Source organism: Thermobia domestica, chromosome 7 (assembly GCF_964235325.1).
Source record: "Thermobia domestica chromosome 7, izTheDome1.hap1.1, whole genome shotgun sequence".
NCBI classification, from domain to species: Eukaryota; Metazoa; Arthropoda; class Insecta; order Zygentoma; family Lepismatidae; genus Thermobia; species Thermobia domestica.
Genome location: NC_137460.1, coordinates 253,368,515 through 253,386,241, shown reverse-complemented (window position 1 = coordinate 253,386,241; position 17,727 = coordinate 253,368,515). Strand labels below are relative to the sequence as shown.

Genomic DNA, 17,727 nt, shown 5'->3' with positions numbered 1-17,727 from the left:
CATTTTAATCTTTTTATATAATAGTGTATAGGCCCTGTCTTTTTTTAAAGAAAAAAATGATTTTCGCTCGATTTCAATTATGTTGTAGGCAATGGATAATTTAACATTTTTCTGAAACCATTTTTATTACACAATTTACGCGTCAATAACTTTCTACTACAGTTTGCGCTATGGCTTTCTCTAGAAGAGAAGAAGATATGATGTCCAGGCCTTTTCAAGAAAAATGTGACAACCTTGTTTCCCAGAACGTGCGGAAAAAATCCTTCGTGGTCATTTGTGGTTATGTTTGCGGAAGGGGCTCTTTCTTGCGAATGGTATGGGTAAGGGACATTTATCGGTGGCCGCAACTGTATGGAACAATTCGGTAAATAACACACATAATTCATACAACGTATATTCATTACACCAGCGAGTGCAACAATATGAGTGCGGACCTAAGTTCAACCAGTCTATAGGCCTATTAAACTTGAAATTGTATCAACATATTTGTTGTTGTTATGACGATTATATTCTAATTAAACTACATATTATAAAAGTTCACTTCAAAATTTAAGTATCTGGTAAAAGAAATATATCAAAAAGCGACAGCGTAATGAAGTCGAGTATGAAACTTACTTATCCAGTCGCCTTGTTCCCCGCAATTCCTCTCATGCATTTGAAAGATTATGTTAAATGAATGACAACCCAATCCAATACCGTTTCTTACAGGAAATGAAAAAAAAAACTGCAAGAGGAAAATTAAATTTCTTATGAAACTGATAGCCTAATGCATACGTTTGCTCCAAATGAATTGTAGGGTTCTACATTCATACTGATGGTTAAAAAGTAAACTTTGAAATTCCCTCCTTACTGCCAATGAGAGGTATTTGTAATTACCATGTATTTATTTCCTTGATTTTCTTTTATTCTCTAGATGTTTTTTCCGTCCTGCTCAACTGTTTCATCTACTTCCACCAGAGAATTAAGTCTAATAAGTTTATAGGCGGCATTATATACCTAAATCTGATTAAATTATAAGCAAAACTGGGGTTTTAGATTTATAAATTTATTTTCCTTACAAAACAAAGTGTTTTGTCTTTTAACAGTCGTATAGCAATAAATCATAAATAACAAAACGCATGGAGAGCCGAATAACTGTATTGTTGTACAGGTAAGGTATTTAATAGGACCCGGTTTCGCACAACCATTATAATGGCAAGTCAGTATGAATAGTTCTACTAGGATACTAAATTTAGAAAACTAATTTTCTGTATTTAATAATAAGTTCATACAATTAAGCCTTACCTGGATACTTTACATTATTCTGCCTTATTCTTTGGCCTATTTGACACAATGAAAGACTACTTAAAAAGTCCGTAACCAGGTCACTATATAAAACAACCTTTACCCGTGGAAAATCTCTCTATTGTATTATTTGATATTTGTCAACATTTCCATATCGTAAAGTTTGTGAAATTCTTAATTCTTCTGCTCTTTTAGTTTGTCAACCTAATCTTTTCCCCATAATTTACTTATTAACCGTATGACACTCTATTTCCCTGCGAACAATCCCTTATTAAGATATTAGCTCATATTAAAAAAAAAAAGGAACAGTGGAAATATTTTCATTCATGAAAAAATTCTTGTCTTTACAGGGAAGCGCATATAATATTTACTACCCATATGTAGTAGTAGGTGTGATCAATTTTATGGCAGCCATTTCAGTTCTGTTGTTACCAGAAACACTCAATCAGAGTCTTCCATCGACTATAGCAGAAGCAGAAGAATATGGAAGGAATCAAAAGTTTTGGAGTTTGCCAAGCAGAAAGAAAACGAACACCAATGACAAAATAGAAACACATCAAAGCAGCACTCTACTAAAAGATTGCAGATAGCGATCTTCCAAATGGTGTGTATGTAGACAGAATGCAATTTTCGAGTGAGAAAACAAAAACTGTTACGAAATTGCGGAATAAAAGCAATTTAATAAATCTTAATTCATTATTGTAAATACATATACTAGAAAGTAAATATGGATACATGAAGATAACAGTGGTGATGAAATTATTCCAAGAAGTATTAACTGCCCTGCTGTTGTTTAGTTGCCAGCTAGACATTCGATTCACACTGTGAGAACTTAGATTCATTACTGTTACACTCTAAATATTTAACCTTAAACTCTAGGTCTTTTTCTACACATCATCTTTGCAACAGTATATTACCACCTCCTAGATCATTATGTGTGATCTTTTCGTTATACATCTAGAAGTCAAAAGGTAGTTCTGTATATCTTCGCATCAGAACAAAAGACGCAAATACAGACAATCAGTATCCTTTACAACATTTATAACATGCTGTTCTAGAAATTAAATGAAAAGCCTTATTTGAAGTAAATATTTCAGTAGCATTAGCCTGTTGTGTGTATTTTAAGTATGCGGCTTTTCATTGGGACAATCGCCAACTGAAGCAAAGCAAGAATCTTCAGTGGAACATTAAAAGTTTACTTTCCTCTTTCTATTCCCGGAAAGAGTTCATGATCTAATCTGAAGCCAATATTGAATTATGGTCGAAGTTATTACTAGTTTCTTGAGTTCATCCCGTTACGTTTCCCTCAGTTGTAACCCCTTCGCTCGGAATAGCTTGTGTTTATATGTCGCCCATATTAGCTACCACGACACAATCAACACACGTTAAACATTTCATTTCATAGAATGTAATATTTGTGTTGGAAACTAAATTATTTGTTTCGTTTAAATATTTCAACTGTATGTGTTAACACTATGCTGTCAAATTTGAGGTATGTTTCCAAACATGGACAAGAATACGAGAATACCGAATTTCTGTTGTGGGATTTTTGGCATCTGCTTTTGCCATACTTGTGACGTATTCTCGCCTATTTTATTTGTACATAGACAATTAAGCTGTATAGTATTGTTTGAAGAAAAGAGATATACAGAGCGCCTTCTTTATTCATGTTGTTCACAATGTATTTAATATGAAACTATATATTGTTTCTTTTGTAAATTCTGAAAACAATAAAGCGGATGAGGCCTCACGAGCAATGCTCTCAATCCTCTGACGGCCCTGGACCAATCAGAAGCCATCACCTGGTTGTCAGATCTACAAAATTTGATAACCGGATGGGAACACCTGAGTTCCAATTGGGAGAGGGTAGTCGGCGGAGCCTCTTCAGGACGCTTGGAAACCTCGATTGACTTACTAGATATCGATTGAAAAGATTGCTGGTCGAACCACCTTGAATATTGCAGTATTCCTCGATCAATTAGATCGTCAATATTTTTCAAAACTTGTCTATTTATTTGCTGTTAATCACAAATTTACCATGAGAATTGGTGCGAAACATTTTCAGTATAGAGTAAAATACTGTCAAAAGCGAATGTCTAGTTTCTAGAGAAGTCGTACGTGAAACACATTAGATCTACGGTGTCAACACTCCTTTCATACATATTGTACGTGATGATCATTTCTTGTTATAGAAAGTCGACTGCCTCGTCAATCCTGACGAAATTGTGGTTAGTAGAAACACCATGCATGATCTTATTTTTCTTTCTTTGGGAAAATATGAAACTTACGCCATATGTTTGGTGAAAACAAAGATAAAACTGTTCGCTGTTGATGGTGTTCTTAAAGTTAGCTCAAGTGGCACCTCTGTGTTCTCTTTCATTATTTTACCAAGCAAACTTAGGTTATGATCTTTCAATCTTGAATTGGGCAGTGGTATCCTGGTGAACCAATTTTCTATCGTGATGTTTCTTCCAAAATCTGCTATTTTTGACACCATTCGCTCTAACACACAAGCGGAGAATTTCTAATCTTGATGGTCTATCAGGTATTTACTAGTACAAATTTTAAGATTTTGTTAAGAGGAGACTTTTGAATCTACAAAAGCGAAAATTTTATGGAAGTATTGCCGAAAGGCTACCTCTGAATTTTTCGAGCTTCTCGTCCATTGTAACATTTTTCTCCTACAGAGTAATGTGCCTTACACTGTTCAAAGAAATTTTTAAAAATATCTTATTATTCCAAGTTTTACAATAAGAGATTGCTCTGCTGTCGTTGATTTGTCGTCAGAACACAGAAAAGTAAGAAAATGAAATGAAATTTTTGAGTTTTACGTCCAACGGTTATACCACTAGGCTAAAGGAAACGGTGATTATGAGAAATGAATCAAATAGTGGAATGATGAAAGTGGGAGGAAGCGGGAGATCCCCGTGGAAACTCACGCACATGGAGTTTGTCCACCACAAAGTTCACTTGTCAGGAGCATTTATGAACCCGGGACCCAATGCACTAAAGGTAAACCTCTACCACTCAGCCACCGCGTCTGCCTGCAGAAAAGTAAGAGACGCATGCGTCAAGGTCATTGTATTTCACAATATCTCTACAACCATACATTCTCTCAGACACAAATCATCTAAGTTTACGTTGTCCCTATTGTAAACACCGGCTATATGATGCATTATTTCTTTAGGTTCCCTCATGTTCATCATATATTTGGGGTAGCTTGTCTATGAATTTCTTAGTGTTATTTACGATTTTAACTTGTCATTAGTAAGAAATAACTAAAAGATCTTTGAACAACTGTATAGTTATTTTACACACTTCGCAGAATTGGAAGACTTTTTTTTGATAATATTACTTTCTCGTGTTCTTGCATTCATAAGTGGTGCTGTCTTGCTCCACTTTCCGGCACCCACTTCACATTCGTAAAAGTTCAAACTTACTGTATTTCTGTTATCTAAATTTGTATCCTTCACAGATTATGCTTAGTGTTTATTTTCATTTGGATGCTCCGATCAATAATTTCTACCCTCGCCGCCGTCCACAACATATTCCACTTCTTAGCATCGTTCTCGCAATTGCCTGATACTTTCCGCTTCAGAAACAATTATTTGTAGAATACACAAACAATAATATAGCAAAGAAATTCAAACAATAACCAGATCTTTCTTACCTTTAGTTCGTATATGAAGGCAGAACCATGACTAGTATGTTGGGATAATGGACACCATAAAGCAAAAAATGCATAAAAACGTTAACAATTCTAATTCCTGAAACTTCAAATATATTGCAAATATGCACGAGTAATAGCTACCAGACACAAGAAAAATTAAAATCATTGTTTGCAAATACCTAAGAAATAAACTAATAGAACTGGGGTCTATAAAATAAGGCATGGTTAATATGTCCTGCCAAATATGATATTCGAATAAACTCCTGTGTACACTTTTTGCATATATGATGAATATCACGTGTATGTGTTTACACGTGCCGTGTCAAAGTTTCAGATTAACTACCTTTTTTTCTGAGCACCAAATTGTTCACCTACACGTAGCAACAAGAGCGATGTGGAAGGTGATATTTCAAGAAACCATTTCCGAAACCCCACATCGTATTTCAACATATATTTTAGCTTGTAATATGTCGACTGAATTCTTTTGCGTACTTCCTGCAGGTATGACTTAATCAGCATCGTGTCTTAAATGGGGCAGCCAGTCTTAATTTTCTACAAAATACTTTCCCACATTCCTGGTACTCTGGAAATTATTCTCGTGTGTATTCAGAGACTTGCGGACAATATTGATCTTTTTCAAAAAATTTTTCTCATGTCTTGCTTTGCCGAAATTGAACGACTAAATCTTTCGCATACTCTTGAAGCTGTTTGTCTCCGAACTGGTTGTATTACTATTTGCGTTTCAACACTCGAAACTTTGATTAAACCCTCTTACACACATTTAGTATTTCCGAATTTCTATGTGGCAACGTATGAACTCCCAAAAAGATTTTTCATTAACCATTTTCACAGGTTTCCCATGGGTGCTACTACTACCTATGTATATATATGTTTTTTTAACCCGTACTTAGGCTAAAAGTTTTACTATCATTAAGTAGATGTAACGTTCTTTACTTGTAGATACCAACATTTGATTTGTCAAAGGAGAAATATTATTGAATATCTTTTGCGCACATAATGCAAGTATGACGATTTTTATCTATGCGTATTTTGATGTCTTGACAAACCTAAACGTTGACTAAATCCTTTCCCGCATCTCTGGCATATATGAGACCTTTCACCAGTGTGTACTTTCATGTGCCTTGCCAAATTTCCAGCTTCACTAAATCGCTTTTCGCATATTTGGCATGTATGACGTCTTTCACCAGTGTGTATCCTCATGTGTCTTGCCAGAAGTGAACCTACACTAAACCCCTTTCCGCACCCTTGACACGTATACGGTTTTACACCTGTGTGAATTTTAATGTGTGTTGCCAATGTTGAACTTTCAGAAAATCTCTTTCCGCAAATTTCGCATGTATGAGATTTTTCACCTGTGTGTATTCTTAAGTGGCTTGTCAAATGTGAACTTTCACTAAAACTCTTTCCACACGTTTGGCACATATGAGGTTTTACACCTGTGTGTATTTTCATGTGTCTTGTTAAATGTGAATTTCGACTAAACTTCTTTCCGCATGTTTGACAGATATAAAGTTTTTCACCAGTATGTATTAACATATGTGTTGCCAAATTTGAACGTTGAATAAATCCCTTGCCGCATGTCTGGCAAGTATGACTTTTTTCACCGGTATGTATTAGGATGTGTCTTGCTAGGTGTGACTTTCTACTAAATCCCATTCCACATTCTTGACAGGTGTGAAAATTTTCCCTTTTATTTGTTAATTCGTGAGATGTCCTACTCGAACGTTCACCAAATCCCTTTCCAGAGTCTTCGCTCGATTGAGGGCCTTCGTAGCTGTGTATTAGTTTATTCGTCGTTCTGGAAAAATAATATGAATTGAACTTGTAATAAACTCAGGAAAGAAAGAACTGGAAATATAAATTAATTATATGAAGCACCAAAGAAATGCGCACGCTTCCATATAAAATACTTTAAAATGTCTCATAAATGGAAGGCGTTTGCAGTTGAATTGAGTAGTAGCAAATGGATCGATCTGGGCCAGACCTGGAACAGCGTTGAACAACTCACAAGCCACTGGGAAAATGACCACCGTGCACCGTGAGCCCACGGTCTTTTACGACCTCCATTTTAGGGGTGAATATATTCCCTTTTATGAGCACTTTTAAGGGGGTGTATTCGTTCTCTTTACGAGCACATTTTAGGGGGTGAACTCATTCCCTTTTATGAGCATATTTTCCAACCCCTATGAACGAACAGCAGAACAAGGGTATACTCGTTCTCTTTCATGAGCACTGTTTCAACATAGCAGACAATGAACATAGCAAAGGGGTACGAACACATAACATAACAAGGGTGTACTCGTTTTCAACCCCTATTTTAACATAGGAGATAACACATAAGATTACGAACACATAGAAGAGAAGATAACACATAACACTACGTAACACACAGCAGAACAGATAACACAAAAGAGTACGTAACATAACAAGGGTGTATTCATTCCCTTTTATGAGCATATTTTCCAACCCCTATTTTAACATAGGAGATAACACAAGATTACGAACACATAGAAGAGAAGATAACACATAACACTATTTTAACATAGCAGATAACATATAAGATTACGAACACATAACATAGCAAAGGTGTACTCGTTCCCTTTTATGAGCATATTTTCCAACCCCTGTTCTGAACATAGCAGATAACACATAGAAGAGCAGATAACACATAGCACTATTTTAACATAGTAGGTAACATAAGATTACGAACACATATAAGAGCAGAAGACTACATAATATAGCAGGCCTCCATTTTAGGGGTGAACTCGTTCTCTTTTATGAGCATATTTTTCAACCTCTATTTTAACATAACAGAAATGACATAAGAATACTTAACTCATTCCAACCCGAGCGAGCATAACGAGCAAAGATTACAATCGAACACCCACGGTCTACAGATAATCATTATAGAGGGTGTATTCATTCATTCTCTTTGATGACCATTTTTTCCACCCCTAATGAAATTACATAGGAGAGCAGATAATACATAAGATTCGTTCTCTTTTACGACCTCCATTTTAGAGGGTGAACTCGTTCCCTTTTATGATTACTTTTTCAACCTATATTTGAACATTTTAACATAGCAGAAATGACATAAGCATGTCCTCAAACTACTGACCATCGTGAACAAAGGTCAAACTCGAAAACGAAACAACATATCGAGGTGCTGTTTCCACATTTAGCAAATGGTCATCAAAAAAGTACTGACCATCAAGGTCAAAAATTAAAACTCGAAAACAGAGCCACATTTAGTAATTGGTTATCAGGTACTACATGTCCCAAAATTAGTGGCCATCGAGGTCAAAGGTCAAAACTCGAAAACGGAGCCACATACTCAGGTGCTGTTTCCACATTGAGTAATAGGTCATCAGGTACCACAAGTTCCAAAATAGTGGTCATCGAGGTCAAAGGTCAAAATACGTAAAACCCAATAACTCGAAAACGAAGCAACGTATTGAGGTGGTGTTTCCACATTGAGTAATAGGTCATCAGGTACCACAAGTTCCAAAATAGTGGTCATCGAGGTCAAAGGTCAAAATACTCAAAACCCAATAACTCGAAAACGAAGCAACGTATTGAGGTGCTATTTCCAAATCTAGTAATAGGTCATCAACTAGTGCAAGTTCCAAAATAGTGACCATCGAGGTCCAAGGTCAAAATACTTAAAACCTAATAACTCAGAAACGGAGCCACATATTGAGATACTGTTTCCAAATCTAGTAACTGGTCATCAACTACTACAAGTTCCAAAATAATGACCATCGAGGTCAAAGGTCACCCTACTTAAAACCAAATAACTCTTAAATGGATCCACATATTGAGGTGATGTTTCCACATTTAGTAATTGGTTATCAGGTACTACAAGTTCCAAAATAGTAGCTATCGAGGTCAAAGGTCAAAATACTTAAAACCTAATAACTCGAAAACGGAGCCACATATTGAGATGGTGTTTCCACATTTAGTAATTGGTCATCAGGTACCACAAGTTCCAAAATAATGTCCATCGAGGTCAAAGGTCAACATACTTAAAACTTAATAACACGAAAACTGAGCCACATATTGAGATGCTGTTTCCACATTTAGTAATCGACCACCAACTACTACAAGTTCCAAAATAATGACCATCGAGGTCAAAGGTCAAAATACTTAAAACCTAATAACTCAGAAACGGAGCCACATATTGAGATACTGTTTCCAAATCTAGTAACTGGTCATCAACTACTACAAGTTCCAAAATAATGACCATCGAGGTCAAAGGTCACCATACTTAAAACCAAATAACTGAGGTGATGTTTCCACATTTAGTAATTGGTTATCAGGTACTACAAGTTCCAAAATAGTAGCTATCGAGGTCAAAGGTCAAAATACTTAAAACCTAATAACTCGAAAACGGAGCCACATATTGAGATGGTGTTTCCACATTTAGTAATTGGTCATCAGGTACCACAAGTTCCAAAATAATGTCCATCGAGGTCAAAGGTTAACATACTTAAAACTTAATAACACGAAAACTGAGCCACATATTGGGATGCTGTTTCCACATTTAGTAATCGACCACCAACTACTACAAGTTCCAAAATAATGACCATCGAGGTCAAAGGTCAAAATACTTAAAACCCAATAACTCGAAAACGGAGCCAAGTATTGAGGTGCTGTTTCCAAATCTGGTAATTGGTCACCAGGTACTACAAGTTTCAAAATAATGATCATCGAGGTCAAAGGTCAACATACTTAAAACCTAATAACTCGAAAACGAAACCTCATATTGAGATGTTGTTTCCAAATCTAGTAACTGGTCATCAACTACTACAAGTTCCAAAATAGTGGCCATCGAGGTCAAAGGTCAACATACTTAAAACCTAATAACACGAAAACTGAGCAAAATATTGAGGTGCTGTTTCCACATTTAGTAATCGGTCACCAAAGACCACATGTCTCAAAAGTGTCAACCATCGAGGTCAAACTCGAAAACGGAGCCAAATATTGAGGTGGTGTTTCCACATTTAGTAATAGTTCATCAATCACTGCAAGTTCCAAAATAATGACCATCGAGAGCTTGTAAACGGAGCAACGGATAAATTTTGTACAAAGCAGAAAAAGTGAAGGAGGAATAAATTTGAGTGGCCTATTAAATTTTGTACCAATGAGAAATGCCATTTTAACTAGCTGAGAATTATATGTCTTCTTGTACTAATTAAATAAACGAAGGAATATTGTACCAATGAGAAATGTCATTTTTTCTAGACCATGTTCTAATATTTAAACAAACGAAGGGGTGAATTTGAGTGACCTATTCAATTTTGCACCAACGAGAAATAATTGCGTATTTTAAACAAACAATCGAATAAATTTAACCGGCTCAGAAGTTCAATACTATTTTGTACTCTTGAGCGAGCTTTCCAATTTTGTAGCAAGAAGGACCATTTTTTAAACTAACTCAGAATTTCATTTCATTTTGTAATACTCAAATTTGGATGGAGTGTTTAGTTTTGTACGAACCAGAAACATTTGATTGGATTATTTCCTTATGTACCAACTGGAAAAAGTGAAGGGTCATTATTCAAATAAACGAAGGAATACCAACTAGAAAAAAAGAGGTGAAGTATGAATAAAATTTAGGTGGACTATTTTCTTTTGTACCAACTGGAAAAGAGAAGAAGAGCCATTTTAACAAGTTCATAATTTCGATGTTCTACTTTTTATTCCAACGAGAAAAAAAATGAACTAGCTGAATATTTAAATATACGAAAGAACAAATTTAAGTGACCTATTCAATTTTGTACCAATGAGAAATGACTCAGCAAAAGGCCAAGAAGGACTATTTTATATAATTTTACTACTCAAATAAGCAATGGAGTATTTAGTTTTGCACCATTTTGGAGTATTCAAATTAACAAAGGACTTATAATTTGTGTCAACTTCAACAAACAAAAGAAAAAGCAAAAAGGACCATTTTAAACTATTTAAATAAACGAAAGCATAAATATGAGTGAGCTATTTAATTTTGTAGCAACCAGAGGATCATTTTATACCATTTTGTACTACTCAAATAAACGAAAGAATAAAATTGTAGTAACCAGAAAAAGCAAAAAGGTTCATTTTAACTAACTGAGAATTTCTGTACCTTTTTGTACTACTTAAACAAACGATGGAATAAATTTGAGTGGCCTGTTTTTTGTACTAACCAGAAAAAGCGAAGAAGGTCCAATTTAGCTAACAGTGTACTATTTAAACAAACGAAGGTCTCTTGAGTGAGATTTCCAATTTTGAAGCAAGAAGGACTATTTTCTAACTAACTCAGAATTTCATTTCATTTTGTAATACTCAAATTTGGATGGAGTGTTTAGTTTTGTTCGAACCAGAAAAATTTGATTTGATTATTTTCTTAGGTACCAACTGGAAAAAGTGAAGGGCCATTATTCAAATAAACGAAGGAATACCAGAAAAAAAATAAGTGAAGAATGAATAAAATTTAGGTGGATTATTTTCTTTTGTACCAACTGGAAAAGAGAAGAGCTACATTAACTAGCTCATTATGTACTGTTTAAACAAACGAAAATTGACCATTATGTAACTTTTGAAATACTGAAATGTTCTATTTTTGTATCAATCAGAAAAAGCGAAGAAGACCCATTTTAACTAACTGAGAATTTCTGTACCTCTTTGTACTATTTAAACAAACGATGGGATAAATTTGAGTGACCTGTTTTTGTACTAACCAGAAAAATCGAAGAAGGTACCTTTATACTAGCCCAATGAACGAAAGAACAAATTTGGGTGTTCTACTTTTTTATACCAAACAAAGAAGAACCATTTTGTACTACTCAAATAAACGAAAGAAAAAGCGAAAAAAAGACCTTTTTAACTAGCGCAGAATTTCTGAAACGCAAAAATTAATTTGGATGGAGTAACAAGAAAGAAAGCAAAGATATGTCATATTAACTATTTAAATAAACGAAGGGATAAATTTAAGTGATCTATTCCATTTTGTACCAAGGAGAAATGTCATTTTTATCTAGCTTAGAATTTCTATTGCATGTTGTATTATGTAAACAAAACGAAGGGCTAAATTTGAATAGCGAACATGAACCATTTTACTCAAATTTGGATGAAGTGTTTAGTTTTGTATGAACCAGAAAAAAAGTGAAGAAGGACCATTTTAACTAGTTCAATATTTCTGTATAATTTTGTACTACCCAAATAAACAAAATTTTATTTTTGTACCAATCAGAAGAAAATCAAAGAAGGGTCATTTTAAATAGACAAGCAGAAAAAAGGAAAAAATTAACACTGTATTAATCAAGTAAACGAAGGTATAAATTTATTGTAGTATTGTAGTATTGTAATATTACAAATTGATCCAGTTAACAGTTCAAGTTCTTCTATTTTTACACAATCAAATGCATATGCTACAGTGGGCTCAGTGTTCATTTACAGAATTAAATAATTGTATAACACATGTATCACTAATACTTTGACTACTACACTCGCACTCGTTAGCTTCCACTTCAAAACAGTTAATATTTGAAACACTGTCATCATCACTTTCAGGGAGTATTTCATCATTATATCTATTGTAGCGTCTAAAATAATGCACTTGTTCTATTTCTTGTGTTGGATATATGATTCTCACTTTATCACGTAATTCATCTGGCAAATCGGGGTCAGACGGTTGTATTAACAGCATAGGTTTCTCGTTTTCACGCTGCATTTCTTTTTCTCTAGGTGAAACATAAACATTCTCCTTGCTAGTCATTTTTCTGCCCTTCATAAAAAACAAATCAAATAAATAATTTTATATACCTACAATAAAAGCATTCTATGTATTCTCCGTGTTTAATAACATGTTTTCAAGGCAATATAACATCATGATGTATGTTCTATTATTTTCCAAATATACTCCATAAACTTATATTCCATTATAATAAAATACATATATGCAAAAATATATATTTGAAGTTTCATATACTTTACTTTAGACGAGGAAAAAAGTTTTAAAAAATAATTGAATCGTTGAGCAATACACAGTACCTTAGGACCCTAACTGCAGCAACATGGAACTTTGAAAACTTCTCTTACTTTGATATAATCTCTTCTTCTGCTGTGGTTCAAAATGGTCAAGTATGCTGTTACGCAAATTGCTATGTAGTCTGTTCTACACAACTATGACTCAACTCTGGTTTGTTAAATCTCACGTTCAATATTTTATGAGCCTTTCTTAGTGACGGGAGAGGCAATTTAAATTGTTCTCTGGATGACACAAAAATAATACAAAATGTAGCACCACAAAGGTATAAAATTCTGAGCTGTTTTCTTCTGATTGTTACAAAAATGAAATAGACCACCCGTAATACAAAATGGTATAATGGACCTTCATGGTTGGTATAAGTCACACAAATTTATTCCTTCGTTTATTTGAATAACACAAAAAGGTACAGAAATTCTGACCTTATTCCGTCGTTTGTTTGAGTAGCAGAATATCGTATTTCTTTGTTTATTTGAGTAGTACAAAAGGTACAGAAAGTAGACCTTCTCCGCTTTTTTAATTGCAAACAAAATTTATTCATTCTTCAATAGGTCACTCAAATTTAATAGCACAAAAAGATTAGTTACCATTGACCTTCTTTGCTTAAGCCACTCAAAATTTATTCTTGCCTTTTTCTGCTTGCTATAAAAGTGAATAGGTCACACAAATTTATTCCTTTGTTTGTTTAAATTGGGTAGACCAAAAAAAACACAAAAAGCTGTAACATGCTGAGCTATTTAAAAATGGTATTTCCTTGCTTTTTTCGATTTGATACAAATTTTTCGAAAAGGTATAAAATTCTAAGCCAGTTAAAAATGGTTCTCGTTGGTAAAAAAGAAATAGGACACCTCAATAAATTTATACCTTCGTTTACTTGATTAGTACAGTGTTAATTTTTTCCTTTTTTCTGCTTGTCTATTTAAAATGACCCTTCTTTGATTTTCTTCTGATTGGTACAAAAATAAAATTTCGTTTATTTGGGTAGTACAAAATTATACAGAAATATTGAACTAGTTAAAATGGTCCTTCTTCACTTTTTTTCTGGTTCATACAAAACTAAACACATCATCCAAATTTGAGTAAAATGGTTCATGTTCGCTATTCAAATTTAGCCCTTCGTTTTGTTTACATAATACAACATGCAATAGAAATTCTAAGCTAGATAAAAATGACATTTCTCCTTGGTACAAAATGGAATAGATCACTTAAAATAATCCCTTCGTTTATTTAAATAGTTAATATGACATATCTTTGCTTTCTTTCTTGTTACTCCATCCAAATTAATTTTTGCGTTTCAGAAATTCTGCGCTAGTTAAAAAGGTCTTTTTTTCGCTTTTTCTTTCGTTTATTTGAGTAGTACAAAATGGTTCTTCTTTGTTTGGTATAAAAAAGTAGAACACCCAAATTTGTTCTTTCGTTCATTGGGCTAGTATAAAGGTACCTTCTTCGATTTTTCTGGTTAGTACAAAAACAGGTCACTCAAATTTATCCCATCGTTTGTTTAAATAGTACAAAGAGGTACAGAAATTCTCAGTTAGTTAAAATGGGTCTTCTTCGCTTTTTCTGATTGATACAAAAATAGAACATTTCAGTATTTCAAAAGTTACATAATGGTCAATTTTCGTTTGTTTAAACAGTACATAATGAGCTAGTTAATGTAGCTCTTCTCTTTTCCAGTTGATACAAAAGAAAATAATCCACCTAAATTTTATTCATTCTTCACTTATTTTTTTTCTGGTATTCCTTCGTTTATTTGAATAATGGCCCTTCACTTTTTCCAGTTGGTACCTAAGAAAATAATCAAATCAAATTTTTCTGGTTCGAACAAAACTAAACACTCCATCCAAATTTGAGTATTACAAAATGAAATGAAATTCTGAGTTAGTTAGAAAATAGTCCTTCTTGCTTCAAAATTGGAAATCTCACTCAAGAGACCTTCGTTTGTTTAAATAGTACACTGTTAGCTAAATTGGACCTTCTTCGCTTTTTCTGGTTAGTACAAAAAACAGGCCACTCAAATTTATTCCATCGTTTGTTTAAGTAGTACAAAAAGGTACAGAAATTCTCAGTTAGTTAAAATGAACCTTTTTGCTTTTTCTGGTTACTACAATTTTATTCTTTCGTTTATTTGAGTAGTACAAAATGGTATAAAATGATCCTCTGGTTGCTACAAAATTAAATAGCTCACTCATATTTATGCTTTCGTTTATTTAAATAGTTTAAAATGGTCCTTTTTGCTTTTTCTTTTGTTTGTTGAAGTTGACACAAATTATAAGTCCTTTGTTAATTTGAATACTCCAAAATGGTGCAAAACTAAATACTCCATTGCTTATTTGAGTAGTAAAATTATATAAAATAGTCCTTCTTGGCCTTTTGCTGAGCCATTTCTCATTGGTACAAAATTGAATAGGTCACTTAAATTTGTTCTTTCGTATATTTAAATATTCAGCTAGTTCATTTTTTTTCTCGTTGGTATAAAAAGTAGAACATCGAAATTATGAAATTGTTAAAATGGCTCTTCTTCTCTTTTCCAGTTGGTACAAAAGAAAATAGTCCACCTAAATTTTATTCATACTTCACCTCTTTTTTTCTAGTTGGTATTCCTTCGTTTATTTGAATAATGACCCTTCACTTTTTCCAGTTGGTACATAAGGAAATAATCCAATCAAATGTTTCTGGTTCGTACAAAACTAAACACTCCATCCAAATTTGAGTATTACAAAATGAAATGAAATTCTGGGTTAGTTTAAAAAATGGTCTTTCTTGCTACAAAATTGGAAAGCTCACTCAAGAGTACAAAATAGTATTGAACTTCTGAGCCGGTTAAATTTATTCGATTGTTTGTTTAAAATACGCAATTATTTCTCGTTGATGCAAAATTGAATAGGTCACTCAAATTCACCCCTTCGTTTGTTTAAATATTAGAACATGGTCTAGAAAAAATGACATTTCTCATTGGTACAATATTCCTTTGTTTATTTAATTAGTACAAGAAGATATATAATTCTCAGCTAGTTAAAATGGCATTTCTCATTGGTACAAAATTTAATAGGCCACTCAAATTTATTCCTCCTTCACTTTTTCTGCTTTGTACAAAATTTATCCGTTGCTCCGTTTACAAGCTCTCAATGGTCATTATTTTGGAACTTGCAGTGATTGATGAACTATTACTAAATGTGGAAACACCACCTCAATATTTGGCTCCGTTTTCGAGTTTGACCTCGATGGTTGACACTTTTGAGACATGTGGTCTTTGGTGACCGATTACTAAATGGGGAAACAGCACCTCAATATTTTGCTCAGTTTTCGTGTTATTAGGTTTTAAGTATGTTGACCTTTGACCTCGATGGCCACTATTTTGGAACTTGTAGTAGTTGATGACCAGTTACTAGATTTGGAAACAACATCTCAATATGTGGTTTCGTTTTCGAGTTATTAGGTTTTAAGTATGTTGACCTTTGACCTCGATGATCATTATTTTGAAACTTGTAGTACCTGATGACCAATTACCAGATTTGGAAACAGCACCTCAATACTTGGCTCCGTTTTCGAGTTATTGGGTTTTAAGTACTTTGACCTTTGACCTCGATGGTCATTATTTTGGAACTTGTAGTAGCTGGTGGTCGATTACTAAATGTGGAAACAGCATCCCAATATGTGGCTCAGTTTTCGTGTTATTAAGTTTTAAGTATGTTGACCTTTGACCTCGATGGACATTATTTTGGAACTTGTGGTACCTGATGACCAATTACTAAATGTGGAAACACCATCTCAATATGTGGCTCCGTTTTCGAGTTATTAGGTTTTAAGTATTTTGACCTTTGACCTCGATAGCTACTATTTTGGAACTTGTAGTACCTGATAACCAATTACTAAATGTGGAAACATCACCTCAGTTATTTGGTTTTAAGTATGGTGACCTTTGACCTCGATGGTCATTATTTTGGAACTTGTAGTAGTTGATGACCAGTTACTAGATTTGGAAACAGTATCTCAATATGTGGCTCCGTTTCTGAGTTATTAGGTTTTAAGTATTTTGACCTTTGACCTCGATGGTCACTATTTTGGAACTTGCACTAGTTGATGACCTATTACTAGATTTGGAAACAGCACCTCAATACGTTGCTTCGTTTTCGAGTTATTGGGTTTTAAGTATTTTGACCTTTGACCTCGATGACCACTATTTTGGAACTTGTGGTACCTGATGACCTATTACTCAATGTGGAAACAGCACCTGAGTATGTGGCTCCGTTTTCGAGTTTTGACCTTTGACCTCGATGGCCACTAATTTTGGGACATGTAGTACCTGATAACCAATTACTAAATGTGGCTCTGTTTTCGAGTTTTAATTTTTGACCTTGATGGTCAGTACTTTTTTAATGACCAATTGCTAAATGTGGAAACAGCACCTCGATATGTTGTTTCGTTTTCGAGTTTGACCTTTGTTCACGATGGTCAGTAGTTTGAGGACATGCTTATGTCATTTCTGCTATGTTAAAATGTTCAAATAGGGGTTGAAAAAGTAATCATAAAATGGAACGAGTTCACCCTCTAAAATGGAGGTCGTAAAAGAGAACGAATCTTATGTATTATCTGCTCTCCTATGTAATTTCATTAGGGGTGGAAAAAATGGTCATCAAAGAGAATGAATGAATACACCCTCTATAATGATTATCTGTAGACCGTGGGTGTTCGATTGTAATCTTTGCTCGTTATGCTCGCTCGG

The 17,727-nt window shown here is 34.0% G+C and overlaps 1 protein-coding gene across 2 annotated transcripts in view; it reads right to left on the bottom strand.

The window, feature by feature from the left end:
• Positions 1 to 1,267: 1,267 nt before the first annotated feature.
• Positions 1,268 to 17,727, bottom strand: part of LOC145690826 (uncharacterized) — a 71,512-nt gene continuing 55,052 nt past the window's right edge. Inside the window, exon 2 of one of the 2 annotated variants that reach the window (XM_081766143.1) lies at positions 1,268 to 6,773. In XM_081766143.1, coding sequence (XP_081622269.1) covers positions 5,990 to 6,773 — 784 coding nt within the window. In that variant the 3' untranslated portion in view covers positions 1,268 to 5,989. The remainder of the gene's footprint in view (positions 6,774 to 17,727) is intronic. The other variant, XM_081766145.1, reaches the window with a different exon arrangement.